Genomic DNA, 21,111 nt, shown 5'->3' on the forward strand with positions numbered 1-21,111 from the left:
ATATATAGAAATCATCTACTTCTAAAATTGGCAGAAAAGGATTCTAATCGAAAAACAGAAATCAACTAAGCTTCTATTCCCAATTATACCACTTCTTTAAAATTCCCCTCAAAAAAAATCAAGCTGCCAATCTGCATTATCAAGAAGCTCAGTCTCAAAAAAAAACAAAACTCAGTCTCCCGTAAACAGGGCTTATACTTCTTATATTTCCCTGATCAACAAAGAAGTAGGGGAAATAACCTATAAATGGAAGTATAAAAGGCCACGGCTCCAAACAGAAATGTCTCACATTTTAAAGAGCCACAGCTCCTATCACTAGGAGGTTTACCAAAAACACCCAAAGTGGTGTTGGAAAAAGTCTCATCATATTCCTGTTAGACCTCTCAACTGGCAGAATTACTAAATGTAAATGTGGCGTTATGTTGAATAACATTAAAACCTAAGTCTGTGGTCATCTTAACCTAATTTGATATGTTGGTATACACATGCATTTACTACATGACAATTTTTAAAAACAATCTAAAGATTGGCAGGTTTTCTCAGAAAAGGCCAGTGGTTAGCTCACTGTATTTTAAAAAAAAAAAAAAGCTCTTCTTTACAAAAATCTGTTTATCATCTTAATTAACTGAATTATATAGCTTGTCTGTCCACAACTTGAGGCTAAGTGCTTCTCATATGTATCCTGCAAGTACCAATTTTCTATTGGTCTAATCACTCACTACCAGAGGAAGACATCCCCCGCCTCCCTGTTTTCTACAGTAACAACAATAAAACAATTTGACTGCAAAAATGCACCTTCAAAATTAAGTCACAGATTCCATCACACCAAACCCATGAAGTACAAACAACTCTGCATTCAGGGTAATGTGGCCCCACATACCTTTCGGTCTTGGTTCACCACTTTCCTACATGTACCAGTCCAGCTAGTCCCCATTCCTCAAGTGTTTTATACTTTTCTATCTCTACCTACACTGTTTCCTCTCCTTAAAAAAGTTCTCCCCTAACATGTTCTACCTATCAAAATCCTACCCATCCTTAAAAGACCACCACAAACGCCACCATCTTTTCCTGATTCCCATAACTAGATCTAAGTGGAACACTCAGCCTAAAGCTTGCTCCTAGATGGGGCTCGAGAAACTGTTGATTTTAACAGGCAAGATGGAAAAGAGTACCTGTGCTTTGGGCTGGTCAGTTTGTTTAAGACTCTTACTCTTCTCAATCTTGCAGAGCTGGGCTTTGGCCTTTTTTAGGAGGCTGGCAACCCTCTTGTCAGTCATTGGAAGCTTGTCTGCCTGAGCCAACATGGAGCCTATGGAGGAAGTGGAATGTTTAACAGTGCTAGATGAAGGAGTGGAAAGGCAGAGGGTTTTCTCCTTCTCCAGGGATGGGGCAGTTGGGCCGAGGTCCAAGTTGGTTTTTTCCAGATTTCCTCTCCCTTTCTTTACAAGGATTTTGGTTTTGACAGCTGTTGTATCCCCAAGAGTCACAGAAGCAATATCAGTCCCAGAATCAAGTGATGAAGACTTCTTCCGCCCGGTTGCTTTTTTGGCAGAAGAGGAAGTGGCCACATCTTCACCAACAACCTTCTCTTTGGAAACCCTACCTACAGGATACAAAGCAGAGCTACTCTGAATTTCTGATCCCTTTTTCCTTTTCTCTTTCCTGGACTCCCGCTTATTCTCTTTTTCTCTCTCCCGGTCTCTCTCTCTACTCTTGTCCTTCTCCACGCTCTTGTCAGCATCTCGCTCTTTGGACAGCTCCTCAGGGGCCTTGTCTTTATTTCTCCCTCTTTCGGTCTGAGAGCCTGGGGTAAACCAAGGGAAGAGAGGAGTGGGACTACTGGACGAAAATGGCTCTGCCGGAGCACTAGTCTGCTTCCTTGGTCTCTGGTTTTTCTCTGTAGATTCCCCAGACTGAGTCAGGGAATGAGAAGGAAAAGTAAAAGTTGGGTTTAAGGCACTAGTGGCAAGAGGACTAACAGAAATGCTTAATGAGGAAGAGACAGAAGACGGTGGGGTGAGAGGTGACAGCTCAGAAGTGCTAAGCCTTCCACTTCTTGTCCTCATGGAGTGAGAAGGAGATCTTGGTTCAGATCGAATAGGGCTAAACACTTTTCTTTTCCTTTTCCTGTTCGATACTCCTGAAGAAGATGTTCCAGCAGAAGTTCGATTACTAGGCAAGGTTACAGACTCAAATATTCTAGAGTGAGCCTCGCTTGGAGTAAATCTTGGAGCTCTCAGAAGAGGGCTCCTTTTGTGCATATCAAATCTCGTTCCAGAATGGAGTGGTGAAAACAGTCGGGCTGAAGCAGCAGTACCAGATGTAGAGAACCCGGATGCGAAGCCGACATCCTCAGGAGTTAGTGGAGGGGGACGGAAATTATCAAATATTGGTTTGCGAATAAGACCTTCTTTGGCATACTTTGCTGAGGAAAAGTACTGTGGCTCTGACCTAGAGTGCTTTAAAGAAGTCCACCTAAACGTCGGTTCTCGCAAAATAGATTTTCGCTTCCCTTGCATGGGAGCGGCAGAAGTAGGCAAAAATGGTGATGCTAAAGGGATGGTTGGAGGCATGAGCCAAGGTGTGTGGTCAGAGATACTGGAGGCTGGCTGCAGTGGGGGCGGTGGAGTGAGCAGGGGTGGAGGTGGCGAGGAAGAGGTCTGCTGCTGGGGGGCGCTTTGTAGAGTGGATAATTTTTTCGTCGTTCTAGATCCAAAACTTCTCTCAGACACGGAATACCTTCTGCTTCTCCTGTCGTTACTATCGTTGTCTGGGGACTGGGAAATAGGCAGTGGAGTATGAACTTCGGGGATATCACTCCGCTCTTCAGGAAGTACCTGAATCTCCTCAGAGGCCTGAGAATCTGTGGAGGTATCAACACTGGGGCTACTCGATCGGGAGGAGTCTGAAGACATCTGAGAGGAGTGCTGAGAAGCTGCACTTGATTTTTCAGAAGATCCACAGGACGTGGCACTGAATCTACTATTCGGTGTAGACTCGAGTCGGGCAATTTTAATTGGAGGGTCATAGTCCTCATCCTCTATGAACCGCCGAGGGGTTTTAATGATCCGCGAGGAGATGGCACTGACAACAGGCATAATGAACTGTCGGATGTTTTTGACCTGTGTCTTCACCTTTCTTCCTTGCAGCTGAGCTGCCTCTTTCTCAATTTTCTTCTGAGCCCCCTTTTTCGCCCTCTGCAAGAGCTGCTTAGCAATCGTTGCATCTGTCCTTTTAGAAGAAGGAATAATCCGAACCGGCTTAATCCTTCGAGGGCTTTGTCTGACGACTGTCTTATCTTCTTTTGTAAGTGGAGGTGTTCCTTCCTTGTCTTTCCGGACCTTCTGGGGCTTTTCCAGTTCAGAGTTAATGAGAAGACCTGAAGGGGTCTTTATCCTCTCTGTTGATGGAGGCCTTCCTCGCCGGCGTACAATCTGTACCCCCTTCCTTCCTATTTGAAGCTTCCCTGTCTTAAACTTTGACTTGAGAGGAGAGAGTTTACCTGCTCTTAATTTTTTAATCTTTGTGGCTTGCTGAAATGTAGCAGAAGGTGTTCGTTTCATTTTCTTCAGGCTGTCTTCTTTGTTTCCCTTTGGTAACTCTGAAATGTCCTTTCCATGTGTTATTTTGAGTTTTACTCCAGTGAAGGTGGGAGGTCTTCCTCTCTTCTTCTCTATACTTTTAGAATCTTTCTTCTTGATCTTATCTCCAGATTTGGTCTCTGATTTATTTAGAGGGGAGAACACAGATGGGTCTGAGAGGAGAGCAGAATTTCGGTCAGAGCCACTTCTAGGTCTCCCGCGAGGTTTTCGAGGACTAGTTTTAACTGTGTATAGAAATTAAACAATGAAGAGCATATATTTAGCTTTGTAGTTTAGGTCTTAACTAAGCTGAATATAATTTAGCACAAGCCATTCTGTACTGAACTCTACCTGGGTCTAATCAGTCAGTAAAACATCTTAATTGTGCTTAGTTTCTTTTCACCAAAAACCTGCCTCAAAGAAATCAAGAAAATAACATCCTACCTAAAAGAACACTTAACTACTTTTTTTGATAGAAAAACTAATAAGAGAGGTTTTCAACTGAGCAATTAATATATAAAACTAATTTTCCAACAACTTTAGGTGAACAAGAAGGTTTTTTCTGAATTAAAAAAAAAAAAGTTTAAAAAAAATCCGCATGACCTTTTCCATATCCTAGCCATCAAGAGTAACATTTGAGAACACGTTTATAGTAAGTCATCCCATCTTTTCAACTCAGAATTTTGGCTTTAATAAATTTGAACAAGGTGCTCTTCAATCAATAACATACCAACTTCTACAGGCTGCTCAGCTTCCTATATTTTCAGTCTGCTTTGCCAAAGTAAGTTAAGAAAGTTTCATTGAAAAGAAAACTATTCATTTATGAGACATCAGAATAAGATCGCTGAACTCAGTGGTAGGTGAACTAACCAGTGAAATTGACATGAGATGTCCATTAATCTATTCCCCTACCTTGTAGGTTCTTGAACTAGTCTCAAATTACAAGAAAGATCTAACCATAATTGGTGTCAAGAGCAAAATGACAATTTAAATCAGATTTCTTCTATTCTAAATAAAAGGAATTTCCCAACATAAATCAGCTCAATTTGCTACTTATCAAGAGACTTCAGAAAACCACTGTTTTCTAAAAAAAAAAAAAAAATTTTTTTTTTCTTTTTTTGGCCACAATGAGTGGCTTGAGGGATCTCAGTTCCCTGACCAGGGACTGAACCCAAGCCACAACACTGAAAGCAGTGACAGCCTGGAATCCTAACCACTAGGCCACCAGGGAACTCCCTAAAATTCTTTGTATAGTCTGTACTTTCTAAATGTATTAAGAGTTGCCTCATCTATCATATCTTCTCTTCTCTCATGACTTTTCAATGTTTTATATGACTCAACATTCTTCTGAGATTAAAACCTCCTCTAACAGGCACCAGAAGAGATTTATGCCATTAAGATGAACATTTTAGACCACGGAACCAGCTTTCTAACAGAACAGAAAATCAACAAAGGTCTTATTGTTGAGCTTTCTAAATATAAATGCTTTCCTCACCAATTAACTTGAAACTTCTCTTAATAGATTAAGGATTCACAAATCTGTTCTCAATATATACTAATTACAACAAAAGTAATGGACTAGAAGACAGCAGAGAAACTGTTTCACTTCTTAAATAGTAAAGCATATACAGATGGTTAAGAAAAAAGATAACATTCAAGGTACACTAATAGCCAAGAAAAAAAGCTTAAGAGGAAACCATCAAGAAAGGGTTCTGGGGACTTCCTTGGTGGTGCAGTGGTTAAGAATCCACCTGCCAATGCAGGGGACACGGGTTCTATCCCTGGTCCAGGAAGATCCCACATGCCGCGGAGCAACTAAGCCTGTGCACCACAACTACTGAGCCTACACTCTAGAGCCTGAGAGCCACAACTACTGAAGCCCGTGCTCTGCGACAAGAGAAGCCACCGCAATGAGAAGCCAGGGCAGCGCAATGAGGAGTAGCCACCGCTCACCACAACTAGAGAAAGCCCGTGTGCAGCAACAATGACCCAATACAGCCAAAAAAAAAAAAAAAAATACAGCCAAAAATAAAATAATTAATCCTTTTTTTTTTAAAAAGGGTTGTGAACTAACAAAATAAACTTCTACCCAGAAGTATATCACAAGATTCCTTATAAACTTGGTAGACTTGAAATTAGCTACTCATAGGCCTTTATTAATTCTGAAAACCTCTTCTATCCATCTTTTAAAAGCAGTTTTGGTGGACAAGGAGAAAAAGCAGAACAGAGAAGAGTCCAGCTCTGCTGTTAACTTCCATAATCCACAACACATTCAAAGAACTCACGAATCTGTTAGAAGTATTGCTCCTCATGTCTTTTCTGGGCCTCACTGTGTTATGTATAAATGAAGGGTTAGACCAGATGATCTCTAACATCACCTCCTGATACGAAGTTTTAAGATTTCATCACATCTTAAGGAGAATATTGCTACTGTCTGAACGGCACAGATACTGGGATACTACTGGCAGTCCTCCAAACTAGAATGGCAATACCACCACCACTTGGGAAAGGAAAAATTGTCAACTGACGTGCTTGAGTTAGATTACTATATAATATATGGTGACTCTTGAATGAAATGCAAACGCTAACAAATATCACAAACTAAGTCAACATCAAGGACCAAAAGCACAGCTAACAACATCATATTTAACTAGACTATCTATTCACATAAAATCAAAGACAACCATAGCAGAGGTCAGAATGGCAGCACAGATGGGGAATGTTTTTTCATCAAAAGATCTATAGCCCTCTCCTATACAGAACAGAATTCGGCAAGCCATTATACGTTATTTCCACTGAGGATCATCTTGCAGGAAACTGCTGTTAAGTCTAGAATTTCAAGACATTCTAGATATTTTCTTGTTGAGAACAATGACAAATATTGCTAATAAATGGAAATACCCATATCGTCTTTATTTTCTTTATTTTAACACAGCTTTTCAAGGATCAGGTAAAATAGTTTCACACAGTGCCGATACTTTGTTTTTAGTTCTTTGACAATAGCGGACCAAATTTCATCTTTGAAAAACAATGGCCAAATTATTTCCAAAGTCATATTTACTACCATACAATTCAAAACGCATAAATCTGAGGATGCTGATCTTACTGGTAACCTTCAATTTGCCTACCAGGTTTTGCAAGCATTCCATGGAAATCCAGCCTGTGCCTCAGGTGGTTCCCACAGAGAAGCATAACCAAGGATAAACCAGAAGCGGCCTGACAGAGGAGTCCCTTAAAGAGGTCTAGTTCATAAGCCATTTCCTACTTAGTGTGAGGGAAAGGGAAGGCTGCATCCCAAAAACTCCCGTATTTAAGACCACCCTTTACATGCAAAGAAGGCAAGGGGAAGTCACAGTCCCTTAACAAACAAAAAGTAAAGGTGCCATGCAGTTAACTGGCCATACCTGAAGGAGACCTTGTGGGACTTCGTACTCTGACTTCTTCATCTGAGCCAAAACCTAAGAACTGCTCATCCTACAACAAAGGAAAATTATTTTAAAATCAGGAAAAAAAAAAAAAAACCCATGAATCTGAACATGTCCCAAAGAAATGCCCAGAGGAGACACAAATGAATTTGGAAAATTTAGCCTCTATATGCTATATACTTAGCATCATTCATATGGATATGATTATAAAATAACTTAATATAGAAATAAATGGACCCAGCCATATGGCTTCATTACAGACAAATAGGAGCTGTGTAGTAACTGAACAATGCATTGATAAGTCATCTTCGGTGCACAGTACATAGGAGACAGTCCTAAATTTCAAACTATAGATACAGCCCAAAACAATTAAAGAATGACTTTAATTCAAGTAAGCAAATCAGTACAATGGCAGAAATATACAGCCCCAATAAGACAAATAAATCTTTTCAACAAGCAGTTAAGTCTACAGACACATAAGGAATAACCTACAATATCATAATCTCTTATCTACTAAACATTAATAGAGACTGAAATTGCCATAATCGTCAGTTCCTTAACTCAGGAATTGACATTTAGATGTGATTTCTACACATTTGAGATCCAAAGATTCTCAACATGCATTTTATGGCATCGTTTTTGAATGCCCTGTGATAAGAGACTTAATGGTGGGCAGCAGCATTTGTGAACGGGATGATGGACTGACCACGTAAATGGTGACATGCATCCAAGAATAACGAAAGGAAGCCTCTCATTTTCAGTCGTACTTAGGAAAAGCAAAAGGCAAAAACTTCTCTTTACCTCTAAATTTTAACCTGCCTTAAAAAAAAATACTAAGGATTTAACCGATTTTGAACAAATTCTCAAGAAACGTGGTCTATTTAAACAACCTAGTTAATAGAAATTCACCGATTCAGAGACAGTTCTTTCCAGAAAGAGACGAAAGAGTTTCAGACGCCAGAAACAAAATCCACATAAAACAAGAACAAAATAAGGAATTAAAGACAGATTTTCTTGTACCTCCAATTTATACTGATAATCCTCAAACTAAGCTCCAACAGTTAAAGCCCCCCATTTTAGAGGGGGCCAGTTCATCCTCTCATTTGCTGGCATGTGACACCACTGAAGAGCGGGAAGGGCTAGTCTGAAGTCTCAATTTCTTTATTTATTGGTGTGTTATAAGGAATAAATGAAATAATTTATGTAAGTTATATAGTTTATGTAAAATCACTCAGAAAGCTATAATACGGCATCCATATTGTAGTTATTATTGATGTGGTTTCAGAAACTGAAGCTCTGAAGGGCCAAATGACTTGCCCAAGATCATACAAATTAGTTACAAAGAACTTCCTACCATAATGGCTACAATCTAAAACTATAAATAAATAGTTAAAGGAATCCAATTAATTATCTACAGTATAAAATACACTATTCTTTCAGCTACTATGAAAGTAACACGATGGGGTCCATTTTCGAATCCTTAAAGTTTCTGATTTAATTCCTCCTCTTCTTGCATTATCCTTATGGAACAACCTGCTAACCTATGCATCTCACAAAGACATCTGGGGATTTCCTAACACTTACCAGGGGACTACACTGCTAAATGCATAAGGTCTGTGCTCCGTGTTGCTATGAGAGAGTTCCAGCAACTACACATACAATAACCACCAAAGTACCCAACAGCTGGAGTAATGAAAGCTGATTAACCTTTAAAAGAAACATAAGCGATCCACATTGTTATGTTCAGTATCAGCAACCTTAGTGAGCCACTTGCCTATATTTCAAACGTTCACAATATGTAACTGCACAACCCCAATTTATTGTGCTCCAAAAGAGTACTACTGAGCTGTCAAGCAGTGATTTAACCAACTCTGCCAATGTTTAAAGTTTCCAAGTACTTTCCAAAACGACAGAAAGCATTAACTCTTTCTTTGTGGTCTTGTAGTTGGAATAAGAAAAGAATGACTTTACTTCCACTCAAGAACTTTGTTTTCACTTGAAATATAGATTGACTTCTCGAAGCATGCTTAAAAAAAAAAGTACCCATTGTTTAAATAATCCAGACAGTTTATAAAAACAAAAGCCATCATTGTTATGTTAAAGAGCTCTGGTGGCTAACCCTGAACTTCCAATTCCACATTAAGAGTTCATCATAATCTAAAGGAAACCAAGCTGAGAAAATACTGGTGGGGGGTGGGGAATGCTGCAAGAAGGCGCTACAAATGAAGTCCTTTCTGCCTCTCCTGATGCTCCCATCATCCCCTTTAAACACATGGGGTTCCAGGAAGATGTAGTAAACCGGCTTCCCAGGGATTTAGACTTGCCTAGAAATCAAAAGACTAAGTCAAAATGTCTACAGAAAGATAACAAGAGGAGCTGCAATTAAACCCATGTTTGGCACTGTGGCATATAAGCCTGGACAGCTCTGAAGAGAGGAAACAGGAGACACCATGCTACAGGGAACGAAGTATCCCTGGAAACTGGGTACAGCCACCCATACTGTTCTCTTCACTCTGGCTTTCTCTGATGAAAACAGCACTCCAAGGCAAAGGATAGGCAAGAGGCAGCAAACCTATTCCTTCTGGATAATGATATCCTTGGAGACCAGATCATCAAGATCTTACCCTTTTCTTGGGATGAGATGGAGCTATATGTAATGAGGTGGACAGAACTACAATCTGTCATACATAGTGAAGTAAGTCAGAAAGAGAAGGACAAATATTGTATGCTAACTCACATATACGGAATCTAAAAATGGTACTGATGAACTCAGTGACAAGAACAAGGACACAGGTGCAGAGAATGGACTGGAGAACTCGAGGTATGGGAGGGGGCGAGGGGTGAAGGGGAAACTGAGATGAAGCGAGAGAGTAGCACAGACATATATATACTACCAACTGTAAAATAGTCAGTGGGAAGTTGTTGTATAACAAAGGGAGTCCAACTCGAGGACAGAAGATGCCTTAGGACTGGGGCAGGGAGGGTGAAATGTCTGGCAGGAATATACCTTTTCATTTGAACTAAAACAATTTTATGATACCGAATTTTTGAAAAGAAAGAAAAAGAATTATCAGGCTTTTAGAAACTAGAGCACAGAAAGAGTAAGGTCATATGAAATTTGAAAAATTAAATATTGTCATAGTTTTAAGCAATTTGAAGACTGTTGGATGAAATTATGTGTCATTCATTCAGGTAATAAACATTTGATGAATACTTGCAAAAAAAAAAAAAAAAAAAGAAGATGCCTTAGGACTGGGGCAGGGAGGGTGGGGGGGACTCGAGGGGGGGGAGTCAAGGAAGGGAGGGAATACGGGGATATGTGTATAAAAACAGATGATTGAACCTGGTGTACCCCCAGAAAAATAAAAAAAAATAACAAAAAAAAAATCTTACCCTTTTCTTAACTTCAAAGACAGAAAAATATCCTTGCCAAGTTGAGCACTGTAAAATATTTAGCTTCCAGAAATTTGGAATGCAATGAAGCTAATGTCATTTCCTAAGTGAAATCTAATTCTAAAATAATAAATGTGTAGACTTTCTTTCTTTATTATCCCCACCCCTATCTCTAGGGGTTATTTGAGAACTTTCAAACATACACTTACTAGCAAATTCTACGTTACCCATAAATATCTTAACATTTGAGGATTTTTATTTTATTTTAATGGCAGAATTTTAATCCTTTAGTGGCTGAAGAATATTTGTGATGAAGTGATAGGAATATGTTTTCCACAAAAGAACCTAAGTGAACCCAAAATAAGTATTACAGACAATGTTTACATATAAAATGTAACGATGAAGACATATGAGAAAAATACATGAAGTTCTGCATTTCAAGGAATTATGTACTACTAGGACAACTTTACAAACAAAGCACTATTTCTTTTACTTGTGCATTTATTCAAAAACCACTAATACGCTATCTGTTCCCAATGCAAAGATGAGTAAGACATGATCCTGCTCCCAATAAGTATCTAAAGCAGACAGGCAGGTGCACAATCTCAGCCTTCCTTCTGAAAGCCCAAATTCCTTAAAATGTCAGTGAAGGATAAATTACTATGTAATTCAAAATCTGGAATAAAAAATTGGCTTAAATCTTGGAATCGTTCATTCTTCCTCTTGTGTTAGTATGAGGTTCATGAAGAAATATTCAACAAATTTCAAAATTCTTCCAAAGGATGGCAATGTCTACCACCATGCTTCAGCATTGCACTAGGCACCACTCCAGCATTAGAAATCAGAGTTTAAGTAATCGAGACCTAAATCATCTGCAGTGATTAGATGTGACACAGTTCCTAGTAATACCTGTGATCTGATAAACGTGCAACTGGTAGACGTTAATGCCTTTTCCTCCCTACCTCCAACTAAAATACATAGATTTTAGCTCCTCCCATAAATTCCTCCCAATTTACCATAATCAGAGCAGAAATCACTCACCTGGAGTTCTTCACCTCCCAATCTAACGTGGAGGTTCCAAAGCTATTTTGAAAACTCTTCTGTTAAACAAGCTTGGCCATACCTGGCCTTTGATGAGTAAGGCCTAGGATGGCCACTCATACCCTTCTTTCTTTGCTAGTGAGCGACTCCACAGCACTTCAGAGCACTGAATTAGGTGGTATCTTAGCATTCTTCTGTCTCCAAAATGTTTAGTCTTTAGAGTTTAAAAAAATCAAATTTCTTCAACTACAAAGGTTTATTGATGAATCAACTGAAAATAACATTGAAAACCACAGACAGTATCAAAAGCACCCTGATACCTAACTTTTGAAATTCTTTGTTTTAAAGGCTTATAATTTTTGGTATCATCATATATGGTTCCATCATATGAGGAGGCCACAGAACTAAGAAAATTACTAAGAACAACTGAAGAAGATGAAGAAGCATCAAGGAGGCATATTGTGCATCTCAGCAGCTCTAGTTAAAGAAGAGTAACACTTCTCCTTTGGGAATTTATTCCAGTTAGCTATCACTTCTCCTGGCACATCTCTCTGTGTGTCTACCACTACAAGCTCTAAAATACCAAGGGCTTGGGAATTCGCTGGCAGTCCAGTGGTTAGGACTCTGCGCTTTCACTGCCAAGGGCCCGGGTTCGATCCCTGGTTGGGGAACTAAGATCCCACAAGCCAGGCGGCACGGCCAGAAAATAAATAAATTTTAAAAATAAATTACCAAGGTCTTAGTGCTGCATTTTAAAGACATACACACATGATTACCAGTATTTAATTACCATAAGGGATAAAAAATGTGTTTACAAGTTTGTCTCATTCTAGAGTGTTCACTCTTTGAAGACAGGGAAAGTTTACTTATTCACTGTTGTATTCTAGTATCTGGCACAAATTTAGAGTAATGAATGTTTGTAAAATGAACATAAAGGAAATGCAGTACACTAACTGTTTAAGAAACATTAAGGGGTTAACAGCACTATAGTAGAAAATACTGGTGGACTCCAAAGAATTAGACAATAAGATTCTTACTTTTAAGAATTTGCAGGATTAGCATGTTACCTTAAAAAAAAAAACTGTAGGGATGGGACTTCCCTGGTGGCACAGTGGTTAAGAATCCATCTGCCAATGCAGGGGACATGGGGGTTCAAGCCCTGGTCCAGGAAGATCCCACATGCAACTAAGCCCGTGCGCCACAACTACTGAGCCTGTGCTCTAGAGCCCGTGGCCTGCAACAAGAGAAGCCAGCGCAATGAGAAGCCCACGCACCGCAATGAAGAGTAGCCCCCGCTCTCCGTAACCAGAGAAAGTCCACGCACAGCAATGAAGACCCAGTGCAACCAATAAATTAATTAATTTAAAAAAATTCATAGGGAGAATGACTTCAGGCTGATGGGACAGACTAAATCAATCAATTCATTCATTCATTCATTCAAATATATACGAGGCCATTTCTGGGTAAAGAGACGAATACAGAGATAAAAGACAGCTTCTGCCTTCAAGGACCTGCTAGTTTAAGAACAGATCTTTCAATTAATGGGATACACAGCCAATATTTTATAACTATAAATGGACTATAACCTTTAAAAATTGTGTATCACTATAATGTACACCTGTAACAAGATAATATTACACAGCAACTCTACTTCATTTTTTAAAATGTTAAAAATAAATAAAACATTTTTAAAAAATTAATGGAATGCAGTGTGTTTCCTGCCATGCCAGAGGAATACACATGCCAGAGAAATGATTATGGAAGCAAAGCAGAAAGGTGACTAACCCACTCAAGGAGAGTCCGGAAAACCACTACAGAAAAGAGGAAAGCTTTTGAAGGATGGTAAATTAGGGGTAAAGGGAGATACTGCAGGCAGAGAGAATAACACACACAAAGGCACAGAGATAGGAAACAGCATGGCATGCAGTGAAGTTACAAACAGTTCAGTAGGGCTGAGGCCCTAGCTGATGTGGGAAAGGCGCGTAAGATATTGAGGGCGGGAAAAAGTCAGAGGCAGATCGTGAAAGGTCTCAAATGCCTTTATAAGTTTGAAGTTTATCTTCAAGGAAGTGTGGGCCTCATCTTGAGGGCTATAGCTCATTAGTAACACCTTCAGGCAGGAGAGAAGCATGATTAGATTTATATTTTCAAAAGATCACTATGACAGCAGTAGGGAAGTAGAAATTGCCTTTAAAACCAGAGGCAGTAAGAACGGTTATAAAGTGACTACAGTGGCACTGGGGAGTGAGGAAAAGGCAGATTTCACAGTCAGGAGGCAAAATGAACAGGGTTTTAATATAAAGGGTTAAGGGGATGGAATGAATCAGTAAAGACTTGCACATGTTGGGCTTAGGTTGATTAGGTTTATGGTGATATTTATAAGACTGGGAATAAAGAAATAAGAGAGGTTTCTAGGAGCAGGAGGGAAATCACTTTAGACACTTGAATTTCAAACGTCTGTCCAAGTTGTAAGGTATGATTTGGAGAAAACGCATCTGATTCAATGAATTTATGAATGCTGAAACTGTATGTATAAATGCAGTCCCTCAGGGAGAGAACAGGGAGAGAAAAAGAGGATCCATGGCAGATGCCCAAGGAATACCCACACTTCATGTACAGGGGGAAGGGAAGCTAAGGGGGGAGACAGAGACAGAATGGCCAAGGAGAAAAATGACGCATCTAAGTACAAAAAGTCAAAGGAAGAATACACATCAAGGGATGGCCAAGGGAAGGACTGAAATTTGTATAGAGGATATCAAAATTGGGAGTCACCTATGACCTTACCGAGGTCACTTTCAAGGCAATGTTACAGACAGGAGGAGCCAAAGTGCTGTGGGTCAAGGTGTGACCCACCTTGACAAAAAAGGAAAGATAGACCACTCTTTTGAAAAAATTCAATTACATGGGAAAGGAGAGAATGGGCACAACTGTAGGGAAAGACTTGCATGCAAGGATTACTTTTTTTTTTAATTAATTAATTTATTTATTTATTTTATTCGTTGTGTTGGGTCTTTTTTGCTGTGCGCGGGCTTTCTTTAGTTGTGGTGAGTGGGGGCTACTCTTCCTTGTGGTGCCCGGGCTCCTCATTGCTGTGGCTTCTGTTGTTGTGGAGCACGGGCTCTAGGCGCGTGGGCTTCAGTAGTTGCAGCACATGGGCTCAATAGTTGTGGCTCAATGGCTCTAAAGTGCAGGCTCAACAGTTGTGGCACACGGGCTTAGTTGCTCTGTGGCAGGTGGGATCCTCCCGGAGCAGGGATCGAACCCATATCCCCTGCATCGGCGGGGGATTCTTAACCACTGCGCCACCTAGGAAGCCCGGGAGGATTACTTTTTAATTTAGTTATTTATTTATTCATTCATTCGTTTGTTTATTGGCCATGCTGCACAGCATGTGGAATTTTAGTTCCCAGACAGTTCAGAGTCTTAATCACTGGACCGTCAGGGAAGTCCAGGATTACTTCTTGAGTTGAATGTGTTTACATGCTGAAAGAGAACACAGCAGCCAGGAAGAGACTCAACATTCTCAACAGCAAATTGGTAATAAATGGAAAAAAGGAATGGGGAGGAGCGGTTGGCACTGAGAGAGAATGAAGACAAAGTGCAATGGAAGGGAGTTCTCTCTCATCAGAAAAGGGGCTAAACATGCATTTAGTTGCAGACAAGTTGATAGGTAGGAGTAAGCTTAGCGATTTCTCTGAAATCACAGGTAAAACTTTGTTTATACAGGCATCTGCCAGATGCGAGACACAGATTTTTTCAGATTCTCCAAGAGGCTCACAACCTACAAGTTTTTTAGAATGTAGCTCTGAGGGAAATAAATCACAGACAACGGCTGATTAAGAATAAATGGTGGGGGGGGGGGGGCTGACTTCCCTGATGGCACAGTGGTTAAGAATTTACCTGCCAATGCAGGGAACGTGGTTTCAATCCCTGGTCCAGGAAGATCCCATATGCCACGGAGCAACTAAGCCCATGCACCACAACTACTGAGCCTATGCTCTAGAGCCCACGAGCCACAACTACTGAGCCCATGTGGCACAATTACTGAAGGCCCTGCACACCTGGAACCCGTACTCCACAACAAGAGAAGCCACTGCAATGAGAAGCCCCTGCACCGCAATGAAGAGTAGCTCCCCCCACCCTCACTGCAACCAGAGAGGCCCATGCACAACAACGAAGACCCAACACAGCCATAAATAAATAATTAAAAAAACAACAAAAAAAGAATAAATGGGGGTGACTTCCCTGGTGGTCCAGTGGTTAAGACTCCATGCTCCCAATGCAGGGGGCCCAGGTTCGATCCCTGGTCTTAGAACTAGATCCCACATGCCATAATTAAGAGTCCGCATGCCACAACTAAACATCCTGCACTCAGCAACGAAGATCCCTCATGCCGCAACCAAGAGCCAGCACAGCCAAATAAATAAATTAAAAAAAAAAAAGGGGGGGGGGAAGAAATGCGAGGGGGTAGTGGGGAGAAGTGGGAAATCATATGCAAAGATTGGTAAAAATTGATTTGGTTGGAAAGAGGTAGCCACAGCAGGGTCAAGATCAAAGACAAATGAAGTATCAAAACCTTGTTAATTCTAGGATGGCATGGTCAAAGTGCATCTAATAAACAGCAGGAGCTACCTTTGGGTCTCAAATGTAGAAAAGACGTTAACTTTGAAGTCTGAATAAGGGAAGACCAGATAACAGTCTACAGCCAAAATTCAAATGTGACTGGCATTCAATCAATCACTCCAGCAAGTATTTATTGAGTGCTGCCAGGCACTGCTTTAGACTCTACACAGGTGAAGAACTGACAAAATTCCTGCCCCATGAGAAAATAAACATATAACAAATAAAGAAAGAAATGGGGGGGACTAAGCATTGATGTGGGTTACCTGTAGGGGCTATTTTCACTAGGGTGGTGAGGAAAGGCTTCTCTAAGGTGATGGTTTACCAAAGATCAGCAAACTGTGGGCCACACGCCAAATCTGGCCTGTCACCTGGGTTGTTTGGTCTGTGAACTAAGAATGGTTTTTTTTTTTTAATAAATTTATTTTATTTATTTATTTAGTTGGCTGTGTTCGGTCTTCGTTGCTGCACATGGGCTTTCTCTAGTTGCGTCGAGCAGGGGCTACTCTTCATTGTGGTGCACGGGCTTCTCGTTGCAGTGGCCTCTCATTGCAGAGCACAGGCTCTAGGCGCGTGGGCTTCAGTAGTTGCGGCACATGGGCTCAATAGTTGTGGCACACGGGCTTAGCTGCTTCACGGCATGTGGTATCTTCCTGGGGCAGGGATCAAACCCGTGTCCCCTGCATTGGCAGGCAGATTCTTACCCACCGAGCCACCTAGGAAGTCCCAAGTATGGTTTTTAACATTTTTAAATGGTTAAAAAATCCAAAGAAGACTATTTCATGCACATGAAAATCATACAAAATTCAAATTTCAGTCTGCATAAATAAAGTTTTATTGGCACACAGTCCCGTGTGTTGTCATTTCTGTATTGTCTATGGCTGCTCCTGGACCACAACAGCAGAGGGGGAAGTCTTGCGACAGAGACCATCTGGCCCTTTGCGGAAAAAACTGGCTGAACCTTGATTTAGACCTAAATGATGAGAAAGAGACAGACATACAAAGATCTAGGTGGCATAGTATTCCAGCTAGATAGTAAGTGGAAAGGCCCAGAGACAGCAACAAGCATGGCATGTATGACAGACCAAAAGGCGAGTGTGGCCGTGAAGAACGAGTGAAATGCGAAGAGCTGGTGCAGGAGAAGCAGGCCTGACCAGAGGCCAGATCATGTATAGCTTTCCCAGACAGCGTAAGAAATCTGGATTTATTCAAGCAGTGGGGGGAAGGGAGATGAGGGAGAGAGACCAACAGGTTTAAAGTGAGGGAATAATAAGATGTGATTGATTTACATGTGGAATCCACAGTTGCTATGTGAAGAACAAACTTCACTGAGGTAAGAACACAAGCAAGGCAATAAGGGACTAGTCCAGCCAAAAGATTATAATGGGTAAGTCTGGGGTTTTGGTGGGAGAATTAATGAGAGGAAATTGGATTTAAGGTATTTTGGAGGTAGTACAGATAGAATTTGCTGATGGGTTATTTGGAATGTGCATATAGAAAGAAATCAAGGACAACTCTTAAATTTTTGGCCTGAGCAACTGGGTAAATAGCAGAATCATTCTGAAACAAGGAGAAAGGAGAAAATCAATACTTTCTGGACATGGGAAGTATAAGATCTCTACTAGATATCCAAGTGCTTCGAGGCATACCTGTTTCCTTGTCTGGGAATAGTAGTGGCTACTTCAGCGGGTGGGCAAGATTAGGTGCGATAATACATGTGAAGAGCTGAGAATACTGCCTAGCCCACAACAAACACTCAATAAACGCTAATTATGCTTATTCTTATTATTATGCAAATGGAATGTCAAATAGGCAGCTGGGACTCCAAGAAGTAGTCAAGGTTTAGAGACAAAGATTTAGGAGTCCTCGGCATACAGGTGAGGCCTGGATGAGGTCATCTAGGAAAAATGCACAGATAGAGAAGGTGGCCAAAGGCAGACTCTTAGGTGACTCCAACATTCAGGGGAGTTAAGCAGAGGAAGGAAGCCATACAGAATACTGAAAATTAATAACCAATGAGTTAAGAAAAAAGCAGATGAGTGCAGTGTTATGGAATCCAAGAAAAGAGTGTCTCAAGAAGGGAGTGGTCTGCTGGTTCAAATGTGGCCCAGAGGTTGAATAGGAGGAGGGCTGAGGATTATCTATTCAATCTGGCAAAAGAGAGGCCCTTGAGGATTTTGATAAGAGCAATTTTGTAGAGTCATGGGGATAAAGCCTAACTGCAGGGGTGAGGAGTGGTTGAGGTGAGAAAGTGGCACCTGCAATGACACACAGCGCTTTCAAGGAGCTTTGTTGTGAAAGGGAGCAGAAAATTGGGTAGTAGCTGGGAGAGGACATGGGGTCAAGGGTTTTTTTTAAAGAGGGATTATAGGGCTTCCTAGGTGGCGCAGTGGTTAAGAATCCGCCTGCCAATGCAGAGGTCACGGGTTCGATCCTAGCTCCAGGAAGATCCCACATGCCATGGAGCAACTAAAGCCCGTGTGCCAAAAAATAAAAATTAAAAAAAATAAAAAAAATAAAGAGGGATTATATTAAGACAGTTAGGGACTTCCTAGGTGGTGCAGTGGTTGAGAATCTGCCTGCCAATGCAGGGGACACGGGTTCGAGCCCTGCTCTGGGTAGATTCCACATGCCACAGAGCAACTAAGCCCATGCGCCAAAAAAAAAAAAAAAAAACCAGACAGACAGTTTTATGTGTTGATGAGAGAGAAACTGCCGATGCAGGAGAGAGGGGGGATAACTGCTGGAACAACCCTGAGGAGACAAGAGGGTATGGAATCCAGAGCACAAGCGGAGAGTGGCACTTCTTCAGTTGTAGAAGGCAGTAAAGGATGTGCTAGTGCTTAAGTTCCCTTTTAACAGGAAGGGGAAAGCTATTAAATACCCTGGGAATACTTTAAATATCTTGATTCATATATTATACTCAGTATAAATGACTCTCAAGAATTAGTAAATCGCTAAATGAAGACTACTACTTGAACTGCTCCCAAGAACAATTCTGTTAATATTAGTTTTGAGAACTTCGACCTTCAAATTACTGATTTCCAAAGTATCTTGCAAGGTATTATAATTTTAGTACTTATACTCATGCTATATTTTAAGCTGAGCTCAGTAAAGAGAAATTAGATAGTAAATTCCATGAGGGAAGGGACTGTTCAACACTAATGCCCCCAACACTTGGTCATCTGCCTGGTACATGAAAGATGTTTTTTGAAAAATAGATTAGATGTCCAGTCACCGTTTCTTACTTTGTAGAGTGCTATGTTTACGAATGCCATTTAGGGGGTAGATGAGCCTCTTTGCAAGCAGTTTTTCATCATTTGTAAAAGAAAAAACTATAGTGACTGACACCTGTAAATCATTTCCAAAAAGTGAATTTAACAATAACGTTGTTGAATTTATAAGAAAGGAAAAGTATAAAATAAAATACTCAAGCATAGTCAAATACACAAATATCAGGAGACAAACTTCTTAAGCCAAGATTGTTTCTGAAATCCAACCAGTCTAGAAATGTACAGTTATTGAACTTACATCATAGTCTCTTATCAACAAATTGGCAGGGGCAGGGCCCCAAGGCCAGATTCCCTCTGGCTATTGGTGCATCAAAGAGAACTGTGGCTGTTTGAATGCATAACAGATAGGAAGAGATTTAAACTGTTTTAAATATGATCTCTGCCTGGTATTGAGAAATGTTAACCCAAAAAGTCACCTAGGATTAGAGTGCAAAGACAGTAATACACTGTTCTTCAGTAACAATTGTTGGTAAAATTTTCACCTGCACAAGAATGAAATCGTTTTCAAATATTTAATTCAATTCTACCTAGCAATTGTCACCTACAAAACAAATACTACCCACTTTGTAATTAGAGAAAGAAGTTATCTCCTCATCCTCACTCCATATCAACAAGAGCAAGAAGCAAAGAAAGCTCAAAACAGCTAAGCAAATGAGACAGGTGAACTCCACCCATCCTGCTCCGGAAAAAGAGGTAAACATAAAAGCTTTTTTAAAAAAAAAGGGGGAAAAAAAAACAAAAGGCAAATTGAATGCACTACATCAGATGGTAGGCTATACAGATTCTTGGCAATGCCCCAAATTACTTCGTAGGACCTTGAAAAAAAAAAAAAAAAAAAAATCAAAACTTCCAAACTCTTAGGTTCTAAGTCTGAACTGATTTACCTACTTGCTGAACTAGAAGAAATAAGCCCACTAACTGATGTACCATAGAAATTAAATTAATCAGCACAATGACAAAGTTTATTCTTCTCTGTTTAACAGGAAAGCACCACAAAATGACCAGATCCACTTGAACAGGCTGGAAAAATTAAACAAACACCAATGCTGTTTTCAGGGATGGTTCTTTTTATTACAAGAGGTTTTGTGTCCTCCATGCCAACTTTCAGTAGCTAACTTCATTCTGAGCTATACGGTCATTCAACTACAAGTTTCCACTATAACATTTCAATTTTTTCCTTCCAGCCTGTTGTTCTGATCTTTGTGCAAAAGCCAGGTTTCATCTTTCCTTCTGGGCTGTCGAATGATCAATAGCAACTTTTAAAGTAACACTGAGGAATTCACAACTTTCTTTATTCTAAAGGTAAATAGAGTTATCTCTACAAAAAAAGCCAGTTTTCTGAAGGAGCAAAGTGAAGTTAGATGACAAAAATAAACATTCTCTTTGGCAAAACAACAAAGCTACCAAGTCAGCCAACATAATTTTGACCTAACATTTTCGAGGAATTAATGTTCAATATATGAGTTGGGAAGTTTTGTATTCTTACTAGCTTAAAAAGCCAACTGACTCTCTTCTGCCTACTACATCATATTTGGAAGTTTGTCATCGCATTCTGAGAAGTCCACATTATGTGGCATTAACATACTTTAAAAAAAAAAGTCCCTAGTATTTTATTACTCTAACACTGTAACCTCTCAAGTAGAATAAAGAATCATGAGAATTATTCTTTGCTTTTATAATCTCTTGCTTTCTGAATTTATGCTTTTATGATTAGCAATTAAAACTTACAGGATAAGTATGACTCTCTTATGTTTCCAA

At 40.2% G+C, this 21,111-nt stretch overlaps 1 protein-coding gene across 8 annotated transcripts in view; it reads right to left on the minus strand.

Annotated features, from left to right (window-relative positions):
- Positions 1-21,111, minus strand: part of KMT2A (lysine methyltransferase 2A) — a 77,781-nt gene that overhangs the window by 45,029 nt on the left and 11,641 nt on the right. For 6 of the 8 annotated variants that reach the window (XM_057750609.1, XM_057750608.1, XM_057750606.1 and 3 more), the window contains 2 exons: positions 6,986-7,055; positions 1,173-3,826 (listed from right to left, as the gene is read on the minus strand). In XM_057750609.1, the coding sequence (XP_057606592.1) occupies positions 1,173-3,826; positions 6,986-7,055 (2,724 nt within the window). The remainder of the gene's footprint in view (positions 1-1,172; positions 3,827-6,985; positions 7,056-21,111) is intronic. The other 2 variants (XM_057750612.1, XM_057750611.1) reach the window with 1 other exon arrangement.

This window comes from Hippopotamus amphibius, chromosome 9, assembly GCF_030028045.1.
Source record: "Hippopotamus amphibius kiboko isolate mHipAmp2 chromosome 9, mHipAmp2.hap2, whole genome shotgun sequence".
NCBI classification, from domain to species: Eukaryota; Metazoa; Chordata; class Mammalia; order Artiodactyla; family Hippopotamidae; genus Hippopotamus; species Hippopotamus amphibius.